We start from the raw sequence: 24806 nt of genomic DNA on the forward strand, positions 1-24806 counted from the left end.
AGGTTAAAGTAAATGTAAAGAAGCATGCTTTGCGTACGTTTCAAATGACTTTTCCCTTAACAAAATTTTGCGATGACGTCAGCAACATTTTTGCAAAGACACTTTGGATAGATGCAGTGTAATACTAATGATAACAGTATTGCATTGCCAAATTTTCTGGAAAATGGGGTGAGCCGTTCCTGATTTAATCGATAAAATAAATTGACTCATTCATTAATTTTTATGAGCCACTCTGTACATATAAGCAACTCAAAATTTCTGCATTCAATAATAAATCACAACTATAGACTCATCATATTTTGCACATTTTGGATAGGATTTATTCGGCAAAATGTTGATTTGACGTCATCAATTTTTTGCAGGGGATAAACAGATATACATATTTTGATTAAAAATTTACCATGCTTACGATAAGTTTAAAACGTTCGCAAGATTTCAGAGCATTCGGTTGTGCAATTCCTGATTTAATAAATAAAATAAAGTTAATCTTTCATTAATTTTTTTGAGTCTCTGTATAAGTAATTGTAAAAACTATGAGTGGAGTGCGTTGATAAACTACAAGTACAGAGTCGTAATACTTTGCTGTTATTAGTATTACACTGAAGTATTTGTCCCTACCAAAGTCATGACAAAATTGTAAGAAAAACTCTCTTGAAATATACATATTGCATTTTTTCAACTTATAGGAGTTATCATGAAAAAATAAAATTTGGAGAATTAAATGTTACGTAAGAATTTGAATTGTTTGATTGTATTTCAGGGACGTGGGAACTACAAAATATACAAATTTCAAAACAAAAATATTAATAAAATTGGAGCATTGATCACAGCAAGTCCTGTTTTATGACCTTTTATGTTAGGTTGCATCCCCAAATACCCTAAAAAGCAAAAATCTCAAGCCGAAAAAAAAGGGATATTATTTTCAATAAAGATACAATAAAATAGTTTTTAAGGGATAGAATTGTTTAAACTCGAATGCTAAATCAAAAAACAAATACTATCTAAAGTGTTGTATTTGCTGCAAATAACTAGTCAAAATCCAATTCAATACAGTACAGTGTTTATTTTTAATACGTTCTCTTGAAACATATAAAAAAAGGTGAATGTAAAAAAGAATAGTAAATCTTATGAGAAAACTTATAGAACTCTTGGTAATCTTCTTATTAATCTTCAATTCACAGAACTTGTTAAAAATTGATCAGTCAGTTCGTGATCGTTAACTTCTGGCGAGTCTGAATGTTTTGTTTTGCACATAAGAGCGGTTTATCGGTTTTATATGTATTTTTTTTTGATTTTGCCATGTTGCCAGTTTTCTAATTAGTCTTGTCTTCTGTTTTCCAATTTTTGGTAATATTTTGAAAACACTTTTTAAAGCAATACGCAGTTTATTGTTGCGCATGTGTTGTAAAAAGCTTTGGATTTTTCTATATTTTTATATTTGTTTCACCAGGTGATTGTGCGCAGCTGGGAAGGTCACTTCAAGCCCAGAAACATCCTGGCCACCGAGAAATCACCCTCTGAGACGGATGATCCGCAAACTTACGGAGAATACGACGAGACTGAAAGGGTCGATAGAGGCTGGTTGAACAAGGAAACACTTATCCAACTGAAGTTCTGTAATAACCCCTTGACGCTGTGGCGCCCCAAGTACACGAACCGCAAGGTTTTCATCAAGGTGACGCCAGTTGGTTTGCTGCGTCATACCTCGAGTCACCCTAAGACCATGTCTGAGGCACTAGAGGAGTCCCTCAGTGCGGATACTCAAGACACATTCGAAAACCCCAAGCACGCCCTATGCGAAGTTGCCAGTTTGAACGGTGAAGATGCAACTTTTCATCCTCAGCTACAATTTGGAGAAGAATATAAGGAAAATGACATGCTAATTTTCCAAGCTACCGTCTTGTTTCCGGCGAATGTGGCTTTTTTGATAGACTTGTATATCTATAGTTCGAGACGGGGTGAAGGTGAACCGCCGCATCATGCTGGATTTAGTTATTTACTTCCCACGGTCCTTCAGTCGTCGGAGGGTAGTGTTGTCTTGCCTGTGACGAGTACCAAACATCGACCCTTGGGCCAAGTTCGAATAGATTATATTGTAATTAAACCAATGCCCAATTTCAAGTGTGATTTGAGTGTTTCGTACGGCAGACACTGGAAGAAGAACAGAGCCGGTTTGGACGTTGGACATAGAGGATCTGGGTCTAGTTTTAAGACCCAGAATTGCGCCGAAGTTAGGGAAAATACAGTTGCCAGTTTAAAGAACGCCGTCGACCATGGAGCAGACTTTGTAGAGTTTGATGTCCAACTGAGTAAAGATTTAGTGCCTATCGTGTATCACGATTTCCATGTTTGTATTTCCATGAAGAAAAAGAAGCAGTTAGATGATACCGACATGCTTGAACTTCCAGTTAAGGAGCTTACTTTCGATCAGTTACAATTGTTGAAGGTAAGATTTATTGCTGTTCAATTAGCTTTCCCAATTTAGAAATAGAACTTATACCGTTATCTTGTTAATAAGCAGGTTGAAAAAATAAAAAGTAATTTCAACTGTAAACCTTTGGTAGAGACTATTGCTTAACATGCATTTCATATTCGCGCCAGTAGAAATTAATTTTTCGTAAATAATCTGCTATTTATTTAATTCCTTTTCAACATATTTCAAAATTGTATTCATAATTCAAAACGTACCAACTTAAGTCATAAAAAGTGCTGTCACTTACCGTTAAAAGTTCGTAAGTACAATTACAAATAAAGTTTAGTAAGTTCTACGACCTACAAATTTTGCACCTTAGTTTTCGGTAAATTTCATCACTTGCAACTCTATGAAAGTATAGGAAAATTATTATCAGTACAAATATTGATTCAATATTATCGCGTTTTATTTCCAAATCGTAAGCTAGGAAAGTATGTAGATATAGCAAGTATGTAGATCCATTTGGCGAATGCCATTTTTATGTTTTCATAACTCCCACTGTACTGTTTGTTAGCGATTTTATTAGACACATAATCTTCGAAACTATTGTGCCGATTGTTGTGAAATTCTAGGTGTGCGGTTGGAATAATCCGCGCTTATTTTTTACCATAGATATTTATATTTTTCGAAAATTTGAAAATTTGTGTTAGAAGATATAAAATCAGCTGCTCTGAAATTTTGCAGATGGTTTAAAGTTATCGTAGAGATGGTAATTCCATAATCAAAATCGAGGTGGGAATAAGAACGGAGGGAGCATGTCGTACGCTTCCAATGTAACAGTTTTGGGACAAAACACAGTTGTGCGCAGATGCGAGCAGGCTAGAAAACCCTATCGTTTTATCTGTACTTCATCTACGTACCTGTCAGTTACTTTTTCCCTCACGCACAGTGTGTTTTGGTACGTCGTGTTTTTTTTTTTTCAGAAAACTTAACATGGCGAGCTGCAAATTTTGTAAATCTTGGGTTGGAAGTAAACAATCTTGGAAAGACACTTAAGTTATAAGTTTAATAAGTTCGTTTCACCCCATGACGGTTTTTGTATATAGGCGGTATAGGAAAATACAATTTATAGATTCCACTTTTATAATTTATCCAAGAAATTGGATTTGTTAGGTTGTGTTTCAAAAGGAAGGGAAAGTCTGTGTAAATAATTTTAGACTTTTTTTTGTTGGGCTACATTTTGCTCAAAATTTGTTCAGAATTTTTTCACAAGTTGTTTTTACGTATAATGTATTTAAAAATAAAACTTGGAGGAGCACGACAGGAGTCTCCGTAATTTGCTTCGCGAATTTTTGTTACTTATGCAACTCGGTGCGTTAAATTTGGAAAAGCCGATATTTTTGTCCGCCAGATTTTCAATAGTATACACCGCTTAATTTTGCATCTTTGGAGGCTTCCCACTTAATTTCACACAAATTTATCCTTGGATTTCTCCAAAAGCGCTCAGTTGGTCTCAGTGGAGGAACGTTCACACCATTTTTGTCTTTAGGAATAAACTGAATATTTAATTCATTGTATGCAACAATAACGTTGGCTACATAATGATTCAAAAATATTTCTTAATTTTTGTTTTTGTTCCAATTTTTGTTTTTCTGAATATTTGGGAACTGAATTTCGCTGTGAAAGTATGACTTTATTCTTCCTTAATATGTTATTAAAATATGTACTTTTTATCGAATAGAAATTTCTGTCCAAGTGTGAAATTCCAAGTTTACTGCGGCTCTAACTACTTAAGGCTTTTCTCTTATTCTGGGTAATTTTTCTTGCTGGCATTCCACGTCTTATTTCTTTAGAATTCCTATTTTGTAGACTTCCACAAGTACCATAAGTTGTCCTTTTTGATATCCTCATTTGAAAAAAGTGATTAATTGTGAAGGAATTTTTTAAATGCATTTGGGCGATACAGAGGAACTAGCGATAACAATTTTTGATAAGTGTCAAAAAATCACATACCGTAACCAACCATTTCTCTCAAAGCTAAATTAGTCTATAGGGATTTAAAGTTTGTGCGGATTTTTTGTCTCCACACCGATGTACATAATTGTGTGGTTTCCTTTGACTTAACCCACGAGCTGCCACTGATGATACTTTAGTTTTAAACGTACCGTTCGGTACGCAGTGTTTGGCTACTAATTATTATAAATACGCACAACACACTGGTTTAAGATTTGCTGAGATAAAATTTAAAATTGTTGCAAATATTTTTGAAAGATCGTACTACTGTAATTTGAGAAAAATATGTTTGTAAAACTTAATCAGCCCACTTATGGAACTTATGCTTCCATTAAAAATAACTTTAGAGGCTACCAAACAAACGAAATAATGGAATTAATTAACCATAATAAGTGAAATTGGTTTATAAGCTCATTTATTATGCAGTCATCGACATTTTGATTAAAAAAGCAGGTAGGTCTTCTTTATTTCCACCTCCGAATTTTTATTCTCTATTGTAGTTATTAGTTCGTCATTATTTTTAAGTGGCTTGTCATGATGATCTAACCTTTATTGTAAATAAATTGCGTGCGGTGTTCCACAATTTGCACTTTTTGTTTTATCTCTTGTTACTGTGTGTAAAAACATCGTCATTGTTCAATTACTTTAACCATGAGTTAAAAGTGTCCAAAGTTCATCGGCACCTTGTAACTAAAGAAGGTGCAGTGGTGACACGACTGTTTAGCAAAATTGTTTATAAGTATGTATTTATATTTTTTTTATGTAGAGCGATTAAATTAAAGAATGAGGAAAAAAAAAATGCAAGATTGTCTAACTTCAAAAATTGTGAACGTAATTGTTGTTGAAACTATTATGTTTTTGCGAGGCACCATCTGCATTAAAAATTCATTTAAGATATTTGAAGATTTTTCAAACGGGTTCACAAAGATTATTTGTACAACTGCATTGTAGCAGTATAGTCCCTGGAAGAATTTTTTAAAATCTATTTCCTAATGGTAGTCATGTGTTTTCTCGTGTGTTTTGTCATGTGAAGTGCCGTTTTCCGTTTTGAAATTAGTTAGTTGTTAGCAAAGCCATCAAGAAAGTACTCTGGTAATGTAAGACCATTATTTAAATGTATGTACAAGTAGGTATGTCTAAGAGACAAATTTTGGTTAGCCGTTTTCCATCTGTATGATATTCTTAAAATACAACATTTGACAATAATTGGTGCAGTACTTTCGGAGATTATCGGTGTAATAAAAATCGATACAGACGACAGAAGACAGACAGGTTTTTTTCCTTTACTTTAGAGATCACCAAACGTCGAGAAAACGTAGCGATTCGCCGGATATATCCTATTACCTTACAATACTCCTTAGTTTACGCTCGAGAAGTAAAAAAGTACACTACAAACTGAAGTTAATAATTCGTTCTGTGAAGCTGTTTTTACTTTTCGAGCATAATTTAAGGAAGTGTAGTAAGCGAGTCCATCGAGCGAATTGCCATTTTCATATTTTCTCGACGTGTCATGACTACGAGTACGAAAAAAGTGGTCTTGCGTTTCCGTGTGTCTGTCGTCTGTATACGTTTTTTTTAGACACGTATCCTGTCGAAGCTATCGAACCGATTGTTGTCAAAATTTTACATAATGTTTTGTGTTAAAGCAACCAAAATGAGTCATGAATAAATTATTTAAAATTAAAAAAATGTGACAGCGGCATCTAGTAAAGATTTATGATACTGTCTTTCGGTAATTGACACTTGTCGAAATAGGCTGCCAGTTTTTTACTTCCCGAGCGTAAGCAAAGGAAGTATTGTAATCGAGTCCGTCGGCCGACTCTCTACTTTTACGTTTTCTCGATCTTTCATGACCCCTAGAAGACGAAGAAATAGGTCTCCCATTTCCGTCTGTCTGTCCGTCTGTCCGTCTGTCCGTCTGTTGTCCCGGATTTTATTAGACAGATAATCTCCGAAAGTACTCGACCGATTGTTGTGAAATTTTGTACTTATATTAAGAATATCATGTAGATGGTAAAACGCTAACCAAAATTTGTCTAATCATCCCCACCACTAATGCGATGACGTCACTTCAAAATTGTACATAGTAAATGGGTTTTCAATTGTATAAAATAACATAGTCCTACACATGTAGTTTACAACTCTGAATCGACTTTTCACCCGAAACGTCCAGATTTTTGGAAAAAAAATCAAAATTATAAAACAACATTTTGAAATTTAATTTTTAATCTGCTAACCAGAATGCTTTGAAATGTTGCAGATGTTTTAAGGCTATAAAGAGCATCATAAATCTTTAGTCAAAAAATATTTGCTTATCCCCTCCAAAAACTTGATGACGTCAGCTCAAAAGTTTGTGGAATAAATCGTATCTAAAATGTACAAAATATGATGAGCCTGTACTTGTGATCTATCACTCCATTCATATTTTTTGGATTTGCATATACAGGGTGACTCAAAAAAATTAATGAATGCGTAAATATATTTTATTGATTTAATCAGGAACTACAAAACCGAATGCTCTGAAATCTTGCAGATGTTTTAAGGTCATAAAGAGCATAATAAATGTTTAGTCAAAATATATTTGCTTATCCCCTCCAAAAACTTGATGACGTCAGCTCGAAAGTTTGCCGAATAAATCATATCTAAAATGTACAAAATATGATGAGCCTGTACTTGTCATTTAACACTCCATTCATATTTTTTGGATTTGCATATACAGAGTGACTCAAAAAAAATAATGAATGCGTAAATATATTTTATTGATTTAATCAGGAACTATAAAACAGAATGCTCTGACATCTTGCAGATGTTTTAAGGTTATAAAGAGCATAATAAATGTTTAGTCAAAATATATTTGCTTATCCCCTCCAAAAACTTTATGACGTCAGCTCGAAAATTTGCCGAATAAATCATATCTAAAATGTACAAAATATGATCAGTCTGTACTTGTGATCTATCACTCCATTCATATTTTTTGGATTTGCATATACAGGGTGATTCAAGAAAATAAATGAAAGCGTAAATTTATTTTACTGATTTACTCAGGAACTACAAAACCGAATGCTTCGAAATCTTGAAGATATTTTAAAATTATCATAAGCATGGTAAATTTTTGATCAAAACGTATTTGGTCGTCCCCCCTAAAAAATTTATGATGTCACCACAAAATTTTGCTGAAAAAATCCTATCTAAAACGTACAAAATATGGTGAGTCTCTTCTTGTGATTTATCATTCCATTCAAATTTTTTCGATTTGCATATACAGGGTGACTCAAAAAAATTAATGAATGCGTAAATTTATTTTATTGATTTAATCAGGAACTACAAAACCGAATGCTTTGAAATCTTGCAGATGTTTTAAGGTTATAAAGAGCATAATAAATTTTTAGTCAAAATATATTTGGTTATCTTCTACAAAAAACTGGTGACGTCAGCTCAAAAGTTTGCCGAATAAATCGTATCTAAAATGTACAAAATATGATGAGTCTGTACTTGTGATTTATCATTCCATTCATATTTTTGGATTTGCATATGCAGGGTGACTCAAAAAAATTAATGAAGGCGTGAATTTATTTTATCGATTTAATCAGGAATTACAAAACCGAATGCTTTGAAATCTTGGGAATATTTTAAAGTTATTATAAGCATGGTAAACTTTTGTTCAAAATGTATTTGTTCATCCCTCCTAAAAAAATTGATGACGTCACCCTTAAATTTTGCTGAATAAATCCTATCTAAAATGCAAAAAATATGATGAGTTTGTACTTGTGATTTATCATTCCATTCATATTTTTTAGATTTTCTTAAGAGGTGGTTCAAAAAAATTAATGAAGTCAATTTATTTTATTAATTAAATTAAAGGCAACACTTATTATTAGTATTACACCCCAACCAACCCAATTTGGTAGACACAAAATTTGTTAAAGGAAAAACTCGGTTGAAACATAAGGGTAGCACGCTTATTTACATCGACTTTAACATTACAGACCTGCATTTGTTTTATGCGTTCACTTGGTTCCGCGAATGTGAAATAGACATGTTTATAATCAAGCAATTGTGAATTTCACCGTCAAGAATTAAAATAAAACCCAATGTTTTATATAATAAGCGGAAGTCGAAGCAGTAAAACCGATGGTCGTTTTGTTTACAGTTTCTCTGTTTGACTCTCACGTATGCTGTTACGCCTGTCATCTTAAATTAAGAATGTTTATACATACACGATTTTCAGTTGCCTCTGATACGTATACGTGAGTAAATTGTTTCGTTATTTTATTGATTATTACAAATCAATATTCAAAACGACCCAATTCATTTTCCCGAAAATTTGAGAATATAATAATTTTATTCTTAGTATTACACTACATCTATCCCAACTGATATACGTGTCCTTGCAAAAATGTTGATGACGTCATCGCAATTTTTTTTTAAATTCCCACTACAAAAATGTAATGAGAAAAAAAACACAATAGGCATGCAGTCGTCAAGTTTCCGACAGCGAGGGAAGTACTGTCTAAACTCTTTAGACCATTTTTTTTTAAATATTAAACTAAATAAGAATCAATGCAAAAAATATTATACATTCGACGTGCGTTTTACTTGATTCGTGTGCCGTTCATCTGTTCCCGCACTTACCATGTAAATAACTATTGCGTCAGCTGGCATTAACAAAATCGCTCGACTTTCAGGTGCTGCTTTGCCAAATAAACCGACCTCAAAATAAACTCGTTTTCACCTATGAGGTGATTTAAACAAAGTCAGCAGTTCGTTTAAATTAAATACTTGCTGAAATTTAAAACTAAATAAATGTTTAATTTACGTAACACCCCAAACAATTTGGGAAAATTCTAATGTAAACTTAAGAACAAAACTACAAAACAAAGATAATTTTGTACATTGGTTATAGACTAGCGAAAGAAAATGTCATGTAAAATTTTTCGTAATGACCTAACAGATCCCTGAAATCAAGTACCTAACGAAGTTCGTGTAACATGTATTTCTGTAAAGTAACTGTTAATTATCGTAAGCATAGCGCATAAATTTTATACTTTTGTTAATCATTTCTTACATATTCTCGAAGAGTACACAACTTCAAAGTGTTAACATCACACATTGATCTCTTCAGTGTCTTTTTACTTACTGAGCGTAATTCAAGGAAGTATTGCAACAGAATCGATCCGGCGAAAGGCTATTTTTATGTTTTCTCGACTTTTCACCACCCCTAGAGCATGAAAAATAGGTCTTCCGTTTCCATTTGTCTATCGTCTGTTAGATTTTGTTAGATATTACGTACTTACTGTAATACAGAAATCTGCAAAAATATCTCAACTGTTTCTTAACCTATTAAGTATTAAGTCATCAACGATATCTGATAATACACTTTGATAAGTAAGTACCATGTGAGTGTTAACTTAAATTGTTATCACTAAAATTGTGACTAAACTTACAATCGTGGGCTAAGTCGACACCCCTGAGTCTAACTTATAATATCCAAATCTTAAATGTTTATATTTTACCAGTTTAGACAAAAATGGTAAATTTTATTTGCAATTTGTTTGGGTACCCTTTTCTTAACAACTGCATTATGCCATCTCAAAATTTTGCAAAGTGAATCCTATAAATTGTTGGATCAAATAATATATTTCTGTACCTGTGGTTTCCGGAAGGACAGAAGGATGTTATTTTGTCCAGTTTATAGGATTTACTTTGCAAAACCCAGTAGTGTGGGGGGCGGTACGGTATAGCTTTCCCAGTTCCAATTCGGCTTTATGATGCATTTAAAAGTTAACTTCTTTAACAATAAATTACTACTGCCGGTGATGGGACAATCATAAATAAGGATTTAACCATTATATTGTATAATGGAAATGGTATGGTTAAATGCTTATTTATGACTATCCTATCACCGGCGGTAGTAATCTATTGTTGAGGAAGTTAACTTTTACACACTGCGGTACTATCATAAAACCAAATTAGAACTGGGGAAACTATACAAGTCCGAGTTTAGGCGTAGTGATATTGCAACGCTATCTGTAGTCAAGACTTGTAGGGTTCCGTGCTATGTATAAATATTGCTACTATTTAAAGGTTACAGTTTTATTGATTATTGTAATGTATTGAACAAATACGTCAAACTTCAAACTACTTAGTTATCTCTAATCCTGAGTTATCAGTTTTGTTAAAATTTTCAATTGTTGGAGCAGAATGGCCTGCTTCACCTTATCGATTTATCTGAATTTTCATATTTACACAAACTGGAAGATTAAGTACTTGTTATTAATTCAAAGGTTGGACCAAATGCTTTTTCAATAACGCTCTGATACATTAATTATTCGACTTCATACGACTGACCCATGAAGCGTTATTCGAACTTCTGTGTGTTTATTAATTGCTGTTAGAGCTAATTAATTTTAAACATTAATTAACTTAGAGCTAAATCATCTTATTAAAAATTGATTCATTTGAATGTACTGTCTTGCTTATTACAAATTTACGTCATTGTACACATCCAACCTCCTCCACAATGAAAATTTCATATCGGAGTAGAGGCCAAATTTTAGGCTTATAGTAAATACATTATTTCGTATAGTTGGATTCATGTATCTTTTTACACACGTGACCAAAAGCTAACGTCCGAACTAATAACTGTTACTTTGTATAATTAGTCAAAAAGATGACAATGTTCATAACGTCAACATGACACAAATGTGTAAGCTCAGGCAGGTCTTTTGGTTTCGGTGCTTTCCGATTGGGTCGTAATTTTGCCGGACTGGGAAGGACGCCGAGTCTTTCTTTTCGAGTTTTAATCTTCGAAACCTTTCGGCGAGTAACGCCTAGAGCATCTACAACTCGCTAAAAATTTGAGCGAAATTATTAACCATGAACCTTCAAGTGGTTTTTACTTACTTACTCGTTCTGTACCATTTAATGAGATTAAAGGACCACCGTTTTCCTTCTCAAGAGCAAAATACCCTATAAAGTTGGACACGATGTTCTGGGCATGGGAACTCAAACGTTTGCCCGTCATGTTGTAGACCAAACACGAATAATAAATAAGATAACAAAACATAAAAAATAGGACAACGAAACAAGAATCCTAACAACCAACGAACTTTACGAAGAACTGAATAGAAAACTTGAATAGAACAACGAAAAACTGCGATTAACCACTCTGAGTAAAACCAAAAATGACAGTGACGTTTGATGAAAAATCGATGAATTATTATCAGTCCAGTGAATGGCCTCTTTCATATTATTGAATATTCTTCTTTCATGACCCCTACAGTGATTGCAATTTGTCTTTGAAAACGCAAAACCGAACGCCCTGAAATCTTGCAAGCGTTTTAAGGTGATGATAGTAAATCTTAATCAAAAAGTATCCCTTTATCTAAAAAAATTGATGAAGTCATCTCCAAATTTTACCGTATTAAATCCTTCCTAAAATATTCAAAATATTATGACTCTATACTTGCGGTTTGTCAGAGCATTCACATTTTTTAGAATTAGTTATACAGGTGACTCAAAAAATTAATGAATGAGGCAATTTATTTTATTGATGAAATCAAGAACGGTTCATTCCATTTCCCCAAAAATTTGAATATACAGCACTGTTATTATCAGTATTGCACTGCATCTATTCAGGTTGATATTATATGTGCCCTTGCTAAAGTGTTGAAAACGTCATCACAAAATTTTGTTTTAGAAAAGCTCACTTGAAATATACGCATAGCGTGCTTTTTTTACCTGTACTTCAACAGTCTATACATATCACTATTTTAACTTATAAGGATTACCATAAAAAATCGATTTGTTCGCCTGTACCAATTTTTTCTTGCTCCAGGGGCCATAAAATGTCGATAAAACATGGTTCGCTTACACTCAGGAAGTAAAAATTGAAATTAAATATTTTACAGTTCAATGTAGAAACTCTTATCGTAAGCATGGCAAATCACTAATCAAAATGTATCGCAGATTTATGATTGTGCATTGTTTATAATTTTAACAAAAGAAATTCAGGCTGTTGAATAAAAATGATGTTGATTTATTTAATGTAGTAACTCTTTAAAAACTGCATCAGGTTGATGTTGTAGGATTAATTTTTTATTTGAGTCGTGTTGTAACAGCTGGTGGAGGGTGGCTTATAATTTGCAATTATTTTCCGAGAGTAGATGTTTGTTTAATCATGAATCGTGCGCAACGAGGTATGAGTATAATATTTCTATTGATCTGAGGAAGAGCTGGTTTATGAATAGTTAAATAACCAACTACTCTGACCGGCAAAAAACTGGTCACCCTGAAATACTGCACTGTTTCTGTTGCTTTCTTAAATTAAATTTAATTCTATATTTATTTTTCGTTTTTAGCCAACGTGTACATACATCTTGTGTCAATAGTGAATGGTTCTTTAATAAAGTAACAATCACCAGTTAAACTAGTTAATAATTTTTAAAGTGGTTTTGCCAAATGTTTCAAGGTGGCTGCTTTTGTTTGGCCGTCAGTGTATATTTATTTTTTTATTCATTTTGTATATAAAGTCTTATCTTCCTAAAAATATTTAAGCGATTTAATGAAATTTTTTGTAGGTAATTTGTTCTTAGCATTAGCACCCATATTTTATATTTTTATATTTAGGGGCGGCTCATGATTTGAGAAGATGATAAAGCAAGGCACAAGATGCTCTATTACCTAAATACAAAAAAATATATTGTCACGCTTACGTTTTCAGGAGTTCACAAGGAAATTTTTTCACAAAAAATGAAACTTTAGAAACTAGTTTGCATTTGATTAATTGTAAAATCAAAAATTTCGGAAAAGATTTGACTTAATTTCTGTTGTTAATCATTCATTTTACTTCCTTTACAACATTTCGTCGGTGAAATATCAATAGCTACAAAGTTTTCCATAAATTTTATTAAAAGTGGACATTGCGTCTGTTGCAAGTAATTTTAGGTATAAGTTCGCGTAATTTACATCTAAAATTATTTGCAACAAATTTCTAATTCGAAGAATATCTGCGAAAGACCTTACTTTGCAAAACACAAAACACAGTATCAGGGGTCAATTCCAAGTTGGTGGCGCAAGTCACTGGTGCAGCGCAACTTTATAATGCTAATTTGGGTATCAAATGCTGGTTGCTAGGGGTGACGGAATAAACAAGCGCAATTTTTCGAGATAAATTGCGCCAACTTGCACTGCCTACTAGAGGTGCCGCAACTCCATGGTGCAAATTTCAATGGAAAATTCGACACAACTGCGTTTGTTGATTCCGTCACCCCTAGCAACCAACAGTCGGCCGTCAAACGCCGGCGAAAAGCTTGGACACCAATCACGCGCCTAGGTAACACAAATCACACCAACAATACATTTAATAAATCCACCACTCGATAGAGGGCGACGAAAAAAATGTGTAAAAATCTCATAGTCAGCATTTAGATAATTTACAACGTTGCCAGATGAGTCTAACACAACTTTGCCGTTATTTCTATTCGATTAGATTTTATTTCGTTTAAAAGTTTCTGGTAAATAAATGGAATTATTATAATGAATAAACAATACAAACAAATTATTACTTGTTATTTTAAATACTTGTTAGTGTTCATGAAAACATAAATAGTTATTAAAGTTATTCTAAATAGCTCAAATTTTACAGTACGAGTGGAATGTTTCAGGACGAGTAGGTAGCCGAGTCTTTAATTTCGAAACGAGTACTGCGAAAAGAGTTACCGGATGTTTGTCGTTACGGATTTTATTTCATACTGTCAACATATTTTTTTATTCGATAAAATTATTACTATTTTGAGAAAAAGTTCAAATCGAGTCACTTTTTGTGACATCGTTAGCAACCGCTGTTTGGCAAATGTTTTAATTTGTTTATTCGTGCAAGTCAGCATCATATGTTTAAACACATAGTATAGCACGTTACATGACTTATTGTTTTGTATAATCCGACTCGATGGACCAATGTTTTGTGCAATCCGTCTCGAAGGACCAATGTTTGTGCAACTCGGCTCGTCCTACCAGTGTTTTTTGTAATCTGGTTGATACGACAATGTAATAACGAATTGTACTTTGATATTGCTCGAAGGACCTTTGTTTTGTTGCGTGCGAAATAATAGACAGCGTTCGGTTTCGATGTGTAATACAGGACGGTTGCAGAAGTACTAAATTTACATTTGTATTTACAATAACAGGTAAAGCAAAAGAGACCCAAAAGGGTCAGTGGCCGCTTCCGGAAATGGAACACTTGTCATTTTTGGCTCAATTTTATCGGACTTGTCCGTTTTTTTTATTTTACCGGACTCGTTCGAATCCAGTAAAACGTCAAACTTGACATAGTATGAAGTAAAATAAATAAATTTTATTATTATTATTATTAATATTAATATTATTATTGAAATACGGGAACTCAACAGGTATGTAACCCATTTACCGAGATCCACAGCCACCAAAAAGAAAACAAATTTAATGAAATAAATAAAACAAAGAAAACCCAAACACATAGAAAGAACTAAATAGATAATTAAGATAGTTTGGAGTTTTTTTTTAATATCACCTGGTTTGCAACAAAATATGTCAATAGTTTCTTCTACATTCAAATAGTTCATAATTGCCAGATACAATGGCGAAGATTTTAACATTTCTAACAGTTCTAGAATGAAGGAATTCAAAAATTCTGCCACTCCTTAAGTTGGATCTAGGCACACGTAAGTAAATTTGGCACACGAGAGCAGGACAATTAATGCCATTATTAATAATGTTTGATAGAAGAACGATACTATCCACGCTACGTCTTTTTACCAGACTTTGCATTTGAAATCTAAATAGCAAAAGATCATTTGGAAAACCTTGAACAGGATAAACACCATCCTCCAAAAATGCAATAAATTTAAGAAAGCGTCGCTGCACTTTTTCCACACTGTTGATATGAATATTATAAATAGGATTCCAAACTACAGATGCATATTCAAGTCTAGACCGAACAAAACTAAAATATAACATCTTCAACGAATCTATCATCTCTATTCCTTTGGAGTAGCGAATGATAAAGCCAAGAGATTTGTATGCCGACGCAACGATACATTCAATATGCTGTATGAAATTCAACTTTAGGTCAAATGTAACTCCTAAATCTTTTATATGGTATAGTCTTTCCAAAACGTTACTAGCTATGGAATAATCAAAATCGATAGTATTTTGCTTTCTTGAATAAGTCATGACATAACACTTACTATAGTTTAGTGGAAGATTATTACTTACAGACCAGTCACTTAATGTATCCAGATTACGTTAAGATTAAGGCAGTCACTCCAATTTCGAATTTCATGGAAAATTTTTAGATCATCAGCATAAATTAGGCACTTTGCTGTTAAATGTAAAGTTATGTCATTAATAAACATATTAAACAATAGAGGCCCAAGAACCGAGCCTTGAGGCACACCTGAAAGTTGTTCATACCATTTAGACCGATAACCATTCAAAAAGACATACTGAGTTCTACCTAAAGGTAAGTGTCCACTTGCGAGAAATCGCCTCAAAATCAGCCCTGGAGAGCTCCGAGTCCAGTCGAGTAAAGACGAAACACTGATCGGCTGATCTCGCCGCGAACGATATTCTCTCCAGTGGACAAGCCAAACTGCGTTTACTTGCGAGAGATACTGTCCGTGTGAAGAAGCTTCGAATTGGGGAAGTATTCCCCGAGAGTAAGCAGTTCATCATAAATTATTTCTCGAGTAAAGCCGCCTTATTTTACACGTTTATGATTCTATGCAAACAGTCGTGAAAAGGACTACGCAATTCGGCCAAATCTGATCGTTTATCTGACTTCAACATTTATACAGCGTTTTGAGATAGGTAACACATTTTTATGAAATTATTAAATACTAAAAAAAATGTAAAACGAAAATAAATGACTAAATTATGTTCATTTGTTGTAAATCTGAAGCAAGTAATGTGAAAAGTAGACTAGATTAACTTTTTTAATTTATAATTAAACATCATAGTTTGTATAAGTGATTCTGATTATACTTCATTATTATTATTATTATTTTGTTGTAGTACGAGATTAAACTATGCACAACGAAGTAAATTCATTTTTTATTATTCAAATAACGTTTTTAAATGAATTTTTAATAATAATTTACATATTAGGTACTACAAATGTATTGTTAAGTAGCATGAGTATTCAAAAATTAATATTTATATTTATTTTCGGTGTTTATCCACAAGTGCTTTTATAAATTGATACCTGCCTCACCTGAAAATATAATTATTAGGGACAATAATTTTATAGATGTTTTTACACACTACAACATTGCATGTAATTGTCCTTTGATGAATCATAACCTGCCGGGATGATAATCTTCAGGTGCCGGTCGTATTAAGCGCTCTTACCAATCTAACCCGGGAGACAATTTACCTATACCCTTTTTGCTACCTGTTTTCCCAGCATTTACATTTCAGTTGAATTTCTTGAACGAGGATTAACAAAAAGCTCATAAAATCATAAATTATTTGTCGGTCGAGTACAAATCGCTCGTTTCTCTCGCTAGTGTACCCGAGCAGTGGACAGGGTAGCAAATTTGCTAGAACTTGGGCTCTAGTTGGAAACCAAAGCTGTGCCTCTCTGGAGGTACTTTCACAATACGAACACGTTTCGAATTCCTACAGTTCTGTCCGCGAGTGGTGAGCTTTGCCATGGCCAAATTTGGATGGTCAAAAGACCAAACTGCAGAACTAATTGCACGATATGGAAAAAAAGGACTATAGAAATCGCGTAGCATACACTAAAATTATTTTCAACTATACAGAGTGTTCTGTTTTTGAGGCGTAATATTCAACGTACTTTTTTAAATAGAATGCCTAATTCTAATTTTCTAAAAAATTTTTGTAATGAAGCGGTTCACAAAAAAAATCGCAATCGTATTAATTTTAAGATCTGTGTTATAATATTTTATGGGGAGGTAAACAAAAGTACGTGCTTTGCTATGGTATCAATTAAATTAATTTCTAATATGCTGAGTGTTTATAAAAACAAAACTAAAATATTAACAATTTTCAAACATCGTTATTTCCGTCAGCCCATTCTCTACTTTTACGTTTTCTCGACCTTTCATGACCCCTAGAGTACGAAAAAATAAGTCTCTAGTTTCCGTCTGTCTGTCTGTCCGTCTGTCTGCCGTCCCGATTTTTATTAGACAGATAATCTCCAAAAGTACTGGGTCGATTCCAGATTTTTGGAAAAGAAAACATAAAACAACATTTTACAATTTAATTTTGATTCTTACAGCTGTTTTAAAGTTATGATAAGCATAATAAACTTTTAATCAAAATATATTTGCTTATCCCCTCCAAAAAATTGATAACGTCAGTTCAAAATTTTGCCGAATAATTTCCACCCGAAATGTGCAAAATATATATGATCAGTATAATACTTGTAATTTATTATTGTGTTCATATTTTTTAGATTTGCTTATACGGGGCGACTCAAAAAAAAATGAATGCGTGATTTTAGTTTCCGAATAACACAAGAATTGCAAAACTGAATAGGTACTTTGAAATCTTCCAGACGTTTTAAGGTTATTGTAAGCGTGGTAAATTGTTAATCAAAACATATATGTTTATTCCCAACAAAAACTTGATGACGTCATCTCAAAATTTTTCAGAATAAATTCTATCCAAAGTGTGCAAAATATGTTGAGTTTTTAATTGTGATTTATCACTGCATTCATATTCATCTACTGTTATTTTTAGTATTATACTGCACCAATCCAAGTTGATATACGTGACCTTGCAAAAATGTTGATGACGTCATCACAAAATTGTGTAAAGAAAAAACTCAACTCGAAAATGTTAGATATGTTTCATAGTTCTTTCGGTGCGAGGGAAGTTCTGTCGAAACAACTTTCGACCAATTTTTTACATTTTTAAGAGATATGTGGAAAGAAGATTTTACATAATATTAAATAAGAGTAATAATTGCAATGTTGATTTAATCAAAATCAACTCTACATTAAAATTATATGACATTATAATAGAGGGTGGGATCATATGAATGTGACAACCTGTGACACAGAAAAGAAAGGTCCAAAAACCCCAAAATGTACGTGACATAACCTATGGAGAACACCTTATTTTGTTCAATGATTTACATAATACTTTTACATATGTACCTGATACAAAAAAATCGTAATGTTACTATTACTCTTTCATGAATAGAAATAGCATCGTGCATTTGCGTATTTCTTAGCACAATTTTAGGTCCAGATAATAATTTATGTCCTCTTACTACCTGTTTTCACAGCTGCAATATTTTACCGTATTTCGTGAAAAATAAATTAACAAAAGGCTCGTAAAATCATAAATTCTTTGTCGGTTCGAGTAAAGAGGGTCCATTTTCCTCGCAAGTGCAACTGTGTAGTGGACAGGGTTTTGAGAGCTTTGTCTGATCGACATCTATCGGCGAGCAAAATTTGCCAAAATATCCTCTCAAATCGACAAGCCCTTGAAAGTAACTCTCGCGAATTCTCGCCAAGTCACTCTCCAGTGGACACGTACCTTAAGAGGTAAGAATTTATTAAAGTTATCAAATGATCTGAGAAACCAAAATATTTTAGTTTAATCAACATAAAGCGATGATCTATACGGTCAAACGCCCTGGAAAAATCAGTATAAATACAGTCCACCTGACCCTGTTCGTCTAACACCTCAGGTAAATATTGTGTCTTCAGCACGAGGAGGGTAGAATATCCCTCCGTTCTTATTCTACCCTCCTCGCTTCAGCACCAAATTAGTCACCGTAGACCTACCTTTCACAAAACCACGCTGACTATCTGTGATCATATTCGAAACATGTGGATAGATTAAAATATGAAGGACATGTTCAAAAACTTTTGCCAGATTGTTAATTATTGTTATGGGTCGATAATTGGTAACATTAGATCTATCGCCATTTTTATAAATAGGAGTAATCCTCGGCTGCTTCCACACATCAAGAAATGTGGATGTACGCAAGATTATGTTAAATAATATTGTCACCGGTTTTGCCAAAATTTTCGCACAATCTTTCACTAAGAATGATGGTATTAAGTCCGGTCCTGCAGTCATAGTTGGTTTCAATTTACGCATAGCTTTGAATAAAATTTCTTCATCGAAGTTCTCTATATTGAGGTAGTCGATAAGCTGCGTGTTCTACATCAACTTTATCTTTTTGTCTACCATTCAATACTACGCAATTAACGCATTTTGAGATTTTCGCTATTGCAGTCTTTAACAACATGACGTTCAGCACATCTTGGACAGGTTGGCATTCTTTGAGAACATTGCTTTGAAAAATGGTGGTAGCCACAGCAATTGAAGCAGCGCCTTATTTTCACAGCATCATACACCATGCAGTAGTCAAGTCCTATGATTAAATAACCGTTCTTAAGTATGTTATTATAAGCCGTAATATCCATTTGAATTATAGCTTGATACCTTACAGTGTTCGCTGGTTTATTAGAAGTGTTGTTACCCTTTTTATTCTTTAGAGCAGACCAAGTAATTACTTCACAAGCAGTAGTATCAGAAAATAAATCTTTATTCTGATTCATGATATAATTTGGTAACATATCTTCTTTAATAAGTTCATCACCTGAAATACCCACCACTTTAAGCCTAGGTTTTAGTTGCGGTAATTCTTTTACCACATACTTTTCACTTAATTTATCAGCAGCTATAACCGATATTTTATCAACATCATCCTTATTAGGACACTTAATTATTAAGCTTCCATTGCGCCCCATCTTAGTATTAGATACCGCTGCACCAGATTTTACAGGATCAACAGCATGCAGAATATCAGACTTAGTCACAGATATATTTTGTTTTACATCTTTCGGTTGAAGAATGACAGTGGATGAATTTTTCATTGCTGCTGCATAATTTTTATTACCTGAGGTTGATATCGAGTTACCTTCTATAAGTGATTTTTTAAGTTCTTGGAATTCATTCTCAAAGTGAGTACGTAAATCCACTTTAATCTTTTCAATTTCACTATTCAAATTCTGCGATTGAATTACCGAAAATTTTTCAAAATTTGCACACAAAGTAGCGATATCATCAGTAAGTCCAGTAATGTTCTTTTTTACATTATTGAAGACGGATTTCTCTAAAACCTGACAACTACATTTGCAAGTATCACAAAGATAGAATAAGTTATTATTTTTAAAATTTTATGATGTAAATACAATTAAGTATATCGATAACTCGCTACTGAAAATTTATTGAAATATAATTTCTAATTTGTGTTAAAAAAAGATTTTTGTGGTTTTATGGTTTATTAAATGTAATTAAAATAAATAATATCAAGAACTTGTATTATATATTGAAAACATTCTTTGTAAATAAGAAAATTATGTAAATAAACCATAAAACCATACAAAATTTTCCTGCAACAATTTTATTCAAAATCCCAATTTACCAAGAGGAATTAAGGCACAAAGATGCTTCACTGAATTTATTACCGATTTTTCAAGAAAAGTATGCTTATAAGCCTATAAGCGTCTAATGGATTAAAACAACAAATAATAATCATAATTTATTTTCAAACGTCATATAACTGACACTTATATGACGCTTTTACCGTGGTTTAAGTGTCATTTCTATGACACCGTGTTTGAGCGGCGTATAAATACTACTTATACTCCGCCGGCATATAAATAAAGCATTTATACTCCGCCGGAGTATAAATATGTGAAAATCATAGTGGTTGTCAACCACAGTAACCATGGTATACTATCCTCCAACATATTTGGCGTTTATGACTTCACACCAATTTGACTCCCATTATAATTCAATAGGCCGTCACAACCAGATGTCATAAACCCGCTCACCGATACCTACCTGAAAAGACCTTTTCGACGTGCCAGGGACGGTCGAGATGCGAAGGACCGGACTCAGAGTAATTTTGTTTGTTAAAATTTTCAAATTTCAAAATTTCCTTACAGAACATGATTTATACTTTGAAGAAAATTACACAAAGACACAATTATTAGAAGTGTTACACACTCGAAAATTTGAGAAACAATATAAAATAGATGCTATGGCGCGAGATCGTGGATTTAGGGTGATTAGACTTCCGCCGTACCATTGTATATTTAACCCCATCGAACTAATCTGGTCGCAAATGAAAAATAATATAAGAAGGAATAATACGGCACCAAAATTTAGTACCTAGTGCAACAATTGACATAATTAGGGAAGAAGCTTCCAAAATAACTGCCGAAATGTGGGCCAATTGTGTACGACATTCCACAAAAGAAGAAGACCAGCACAGAGCACGGTTGATAACACCGTTAATTATTAATTTAGAAGAGTCGAGTGATGATGACAGTGACTATTTCGATCAATAAATAAGCAGTAGTAGTTAATAAGTAAATAGTTGTGCTGTAATAAAAAATGATTGAGTACAAAGTTACTTTGTTTTTACTTAAAATAAAAAACTCGAAAGGCGCGCAGTTGTCGGTAAATGCAAAACTCAGTCCTGCCCTGTGCTTTTACCAGAAAAGGTCTTTTCAGGTAGGTATCGGTGAGCGGGTTTAAGACATCTGGTTGTGACGGCCTATTGAATTATAATGGGAGTCAAATTGGTGTGAAGTCATAATATAAGTGAAATCAAGGCAATTCCTTAATGTAGCAAGAAGATAGGAAATAATCATTTCAAAAGAAAATTAATCGTTTGAAAATAAAATATTGTATTTCATTCGGAGTTTAAGTGACTTCATGTGGACTCGTATGGACTTAATTCGCCTCGCTATCGCTCGGCGTTTAATCGTCCATACTCGCCACAAAGTATCACTTAAACTCCTAATAAAATAAATATCTATTATTTGTTTTATTTGTTCATTATAATAATCCCATTTATTTATCAGAACCTTCTAAATGCAATAATGCGATTAGGTATACTGACCGTTTTAAGGAGTGCTCGTCCAATAGTGCGTAAACTAAAAGATTTGGTAAATTTTCTTGGAAGAGTTTGTTTCTTCAATGAAAATTTATGGTTTTTATTAACTCTTCTGCCGCTTGAAAGTCCCGCCATGTGGAAATAGATAATTTGATAACCTGTTTCGTAATAATAATTGTAAATACGAACAAAAGCATATTTGCATATTCTAAACAACTGGCCATATCGATACCAAACTTGTACAGATATGTTTTTTAATGCTTCTGTTTTCAATGAAATAAATTTTATTTGCAAAATACTTAATGTCTAACGACATATTACGCATACATACATATGTAGGTACCACCCCATTTACTATATTTCCAATCTGTGCATTTTTCGTTTCATTCGTAGGAGCCAGGTAAGAAATATCAGTGAGACCGGAGGTCTTTGAATAGCTCGTAAATTAAGAGATTTAGTGAAGTTTCCTAGAACAGTCTGTCTCTTCAATGAAAATTTTAGTTTGTTAACGTAATTACCTAATTAGGTGGGTAGAATTTTAAACCGGATCGACAATTTTACTATGAAATATAGGTACAATACGCTATATTCTTTTCTCGCTGCAAGACAGAACAAATAAAAGAATAGTTTCTAAAGCTGTTCCATTTTTCCACTCTTTGTTTTCTTTGAGATACGCGTAGTTCTTGTGCCGAAGTGAAACACCAAAAAGTCTAAAGTTCGGAAATCAGAGTGAATTTTAAAACACATAAAAACGACTTCTTTATTTATTTAAATATTGTCCTGTAACGTCCTGCGACGTGGAATGGAGTTTCTTAATGTACAAAAGTATGTTAGATAATAACCGAAAAATGTTCTTGGTTAAAACTAAAAAAACAATTATTACTTGGAATAAAAATAAAGAATATCGAGAACTTGTGCCATGTATTAAAAATATTTAATTTAAATAAGCAAATTATGTTAATAAACCATAAAACCACAAAAACCTTTTTTTAACACAAATTATATTTCAATAAATTTTCAGTAGCGAGTTATCGATATACTTAATTGTATTTACATCATAAAATGTGAAAGAAAATATCTGATTTTTGACTTTATGCGGCATATGTTATCCGTTTTTTAAGATATATATGAATGGATATGTTTTATCTTTAGTATATATCTGTCCGTCTCTAGTCTAATAAATTTTCTAAAAAAATATAGTAAGTTTTGAGAAAACGCATTTAAAAGCATTTTCCTTTGTATTATTAGTAACAAAAGCGAGCACATAAAAGCGTAGAAAAAATTTCCAATGTGTTATTTACATTTATTTTACTTCATACTGTGTCAAATTTCACGTTTTACTGGATTCGAAGGAGTCCGGTAAAATAAAAAAAAAACGGACAAGTCCGGTAAAATTGAGCTAAAAAGAACAAGTCCTGTAAAGTGTTACTATGTGTTTAAACACCACTTTTGATGCTGATTTGCACGAATAAACAAATTAAAACATTTACCAAACAGCGGTTGCTGACGATGTCAGAAAAAGTGACTCGATTTGAACTTTTTCTCAAAATAGTAATTATTTTATCGAATAAAAAAATATGTTGATAGTATGAAATAAAATCCATAACGACATACGTCCGGTAACTCTTTTCGCAGTACTCGTTTCGAAATTAAAGACTCGGCTCCCTACAGTCGCCTCGTCCTGAAACATCTCACTCGTACTGTAAAATTTGAGTTACCGGACCGTATTTATAATAATGTTAGCACTAACAAGTATTTAAAATAACAAGTAATAATTTGTTTGTTTTATTTATTTTTATTCATTATAATAATCCCATTTCTTTATCAGAAACTTTTAAACGATATAAAACCTACTTGGCTAGAAATAACGGCAAACTTGTGTTAGGCTCATCTGGCAACGTTGTAAATTATCTAAATGCTGACTATGAGATTTTTACACATTTTTTTCGTCGCCCTCTATCGAGTGGTAGATTTATTAAATGTATTGTTGATGTGATTTGTGTTATCTATGCGCGTGATTGGTGTCCAAGCTTTTCGCCGGCGTTTGACGGCCGACTATTAGTGCGCCATCTCTTGTTCGCCGGCCGTTGGCCTGTTCGCTCCAAACAATAGCATGGGTCTATCTATATGTATTTAATCAATGCCGAAATCAAATTATTATCACGACGCACCCAAATATAGAAACGTTTAATACAAAAAAAATCATGAAATTTTGAATAAATATGCACACAGAAATTTGTCACAGTCTAGTTTTGAATATTCTGATGTTTAATACTACCACGACTCGCGCTGAAATATCATAGCCTCATCCGTGCTTATCACTGTTGCGGGCACGGAAAATAAGGCTAGCCTCAATTTTATCTTTTTCTAACATATACCGCTTGTGGGTGTATTACGGACAGCTTATACATATAATAAACGGCATCAGTTCTACATACACGTCAG

General features: G+C 33.1%; 1 protein-coding gene across 2 annotated transcripts in view; it reads left to right on the top strand.

Moving 5' to 3' along the window:
• Positions 1–24806, top strand: part of LOC135121759 (glycerophosphocholine phosphodiesterase GPCPD1-like) — a 38721-nt gene that overhangs the window by 4848 nt on the left and 9067 nt on the right. For both annotated transcript variants that reach the window (XR_010279107.1, XM_064046037.1), the window contains exon 2: positions 1451–2446. Coding sequence is in view for 1 of the 2 variants with exons in the window: in XM_064046037.1 (XP_063902107.1) it covers positions 1451–2446 (996 nt within the window). In the remaining variant the exon portion in view is untranslated. The remainder of the gene's footprint in view (positions 1–1450; positions 2447–24806) is intronic.

The sequence above is a fragment of the Zophobas morio genome, unplaced genomic scaffold, assembly GCF_036711695.1.
Source record: "Zophobas morio isolate AGI-343-1 ecotype UQ-CSIRO unplaced genomic scaffold, CSIRO_AGI_Zmor_V1 ptg000005l, whole genome shotgun sequence".
NCBI classification, from domain to species: Eukaryota; Metazoa; Arthropoda; class Insecta; order Coleoptera; family Tenebrionidae; genus Zophobas; species Zophobas morio.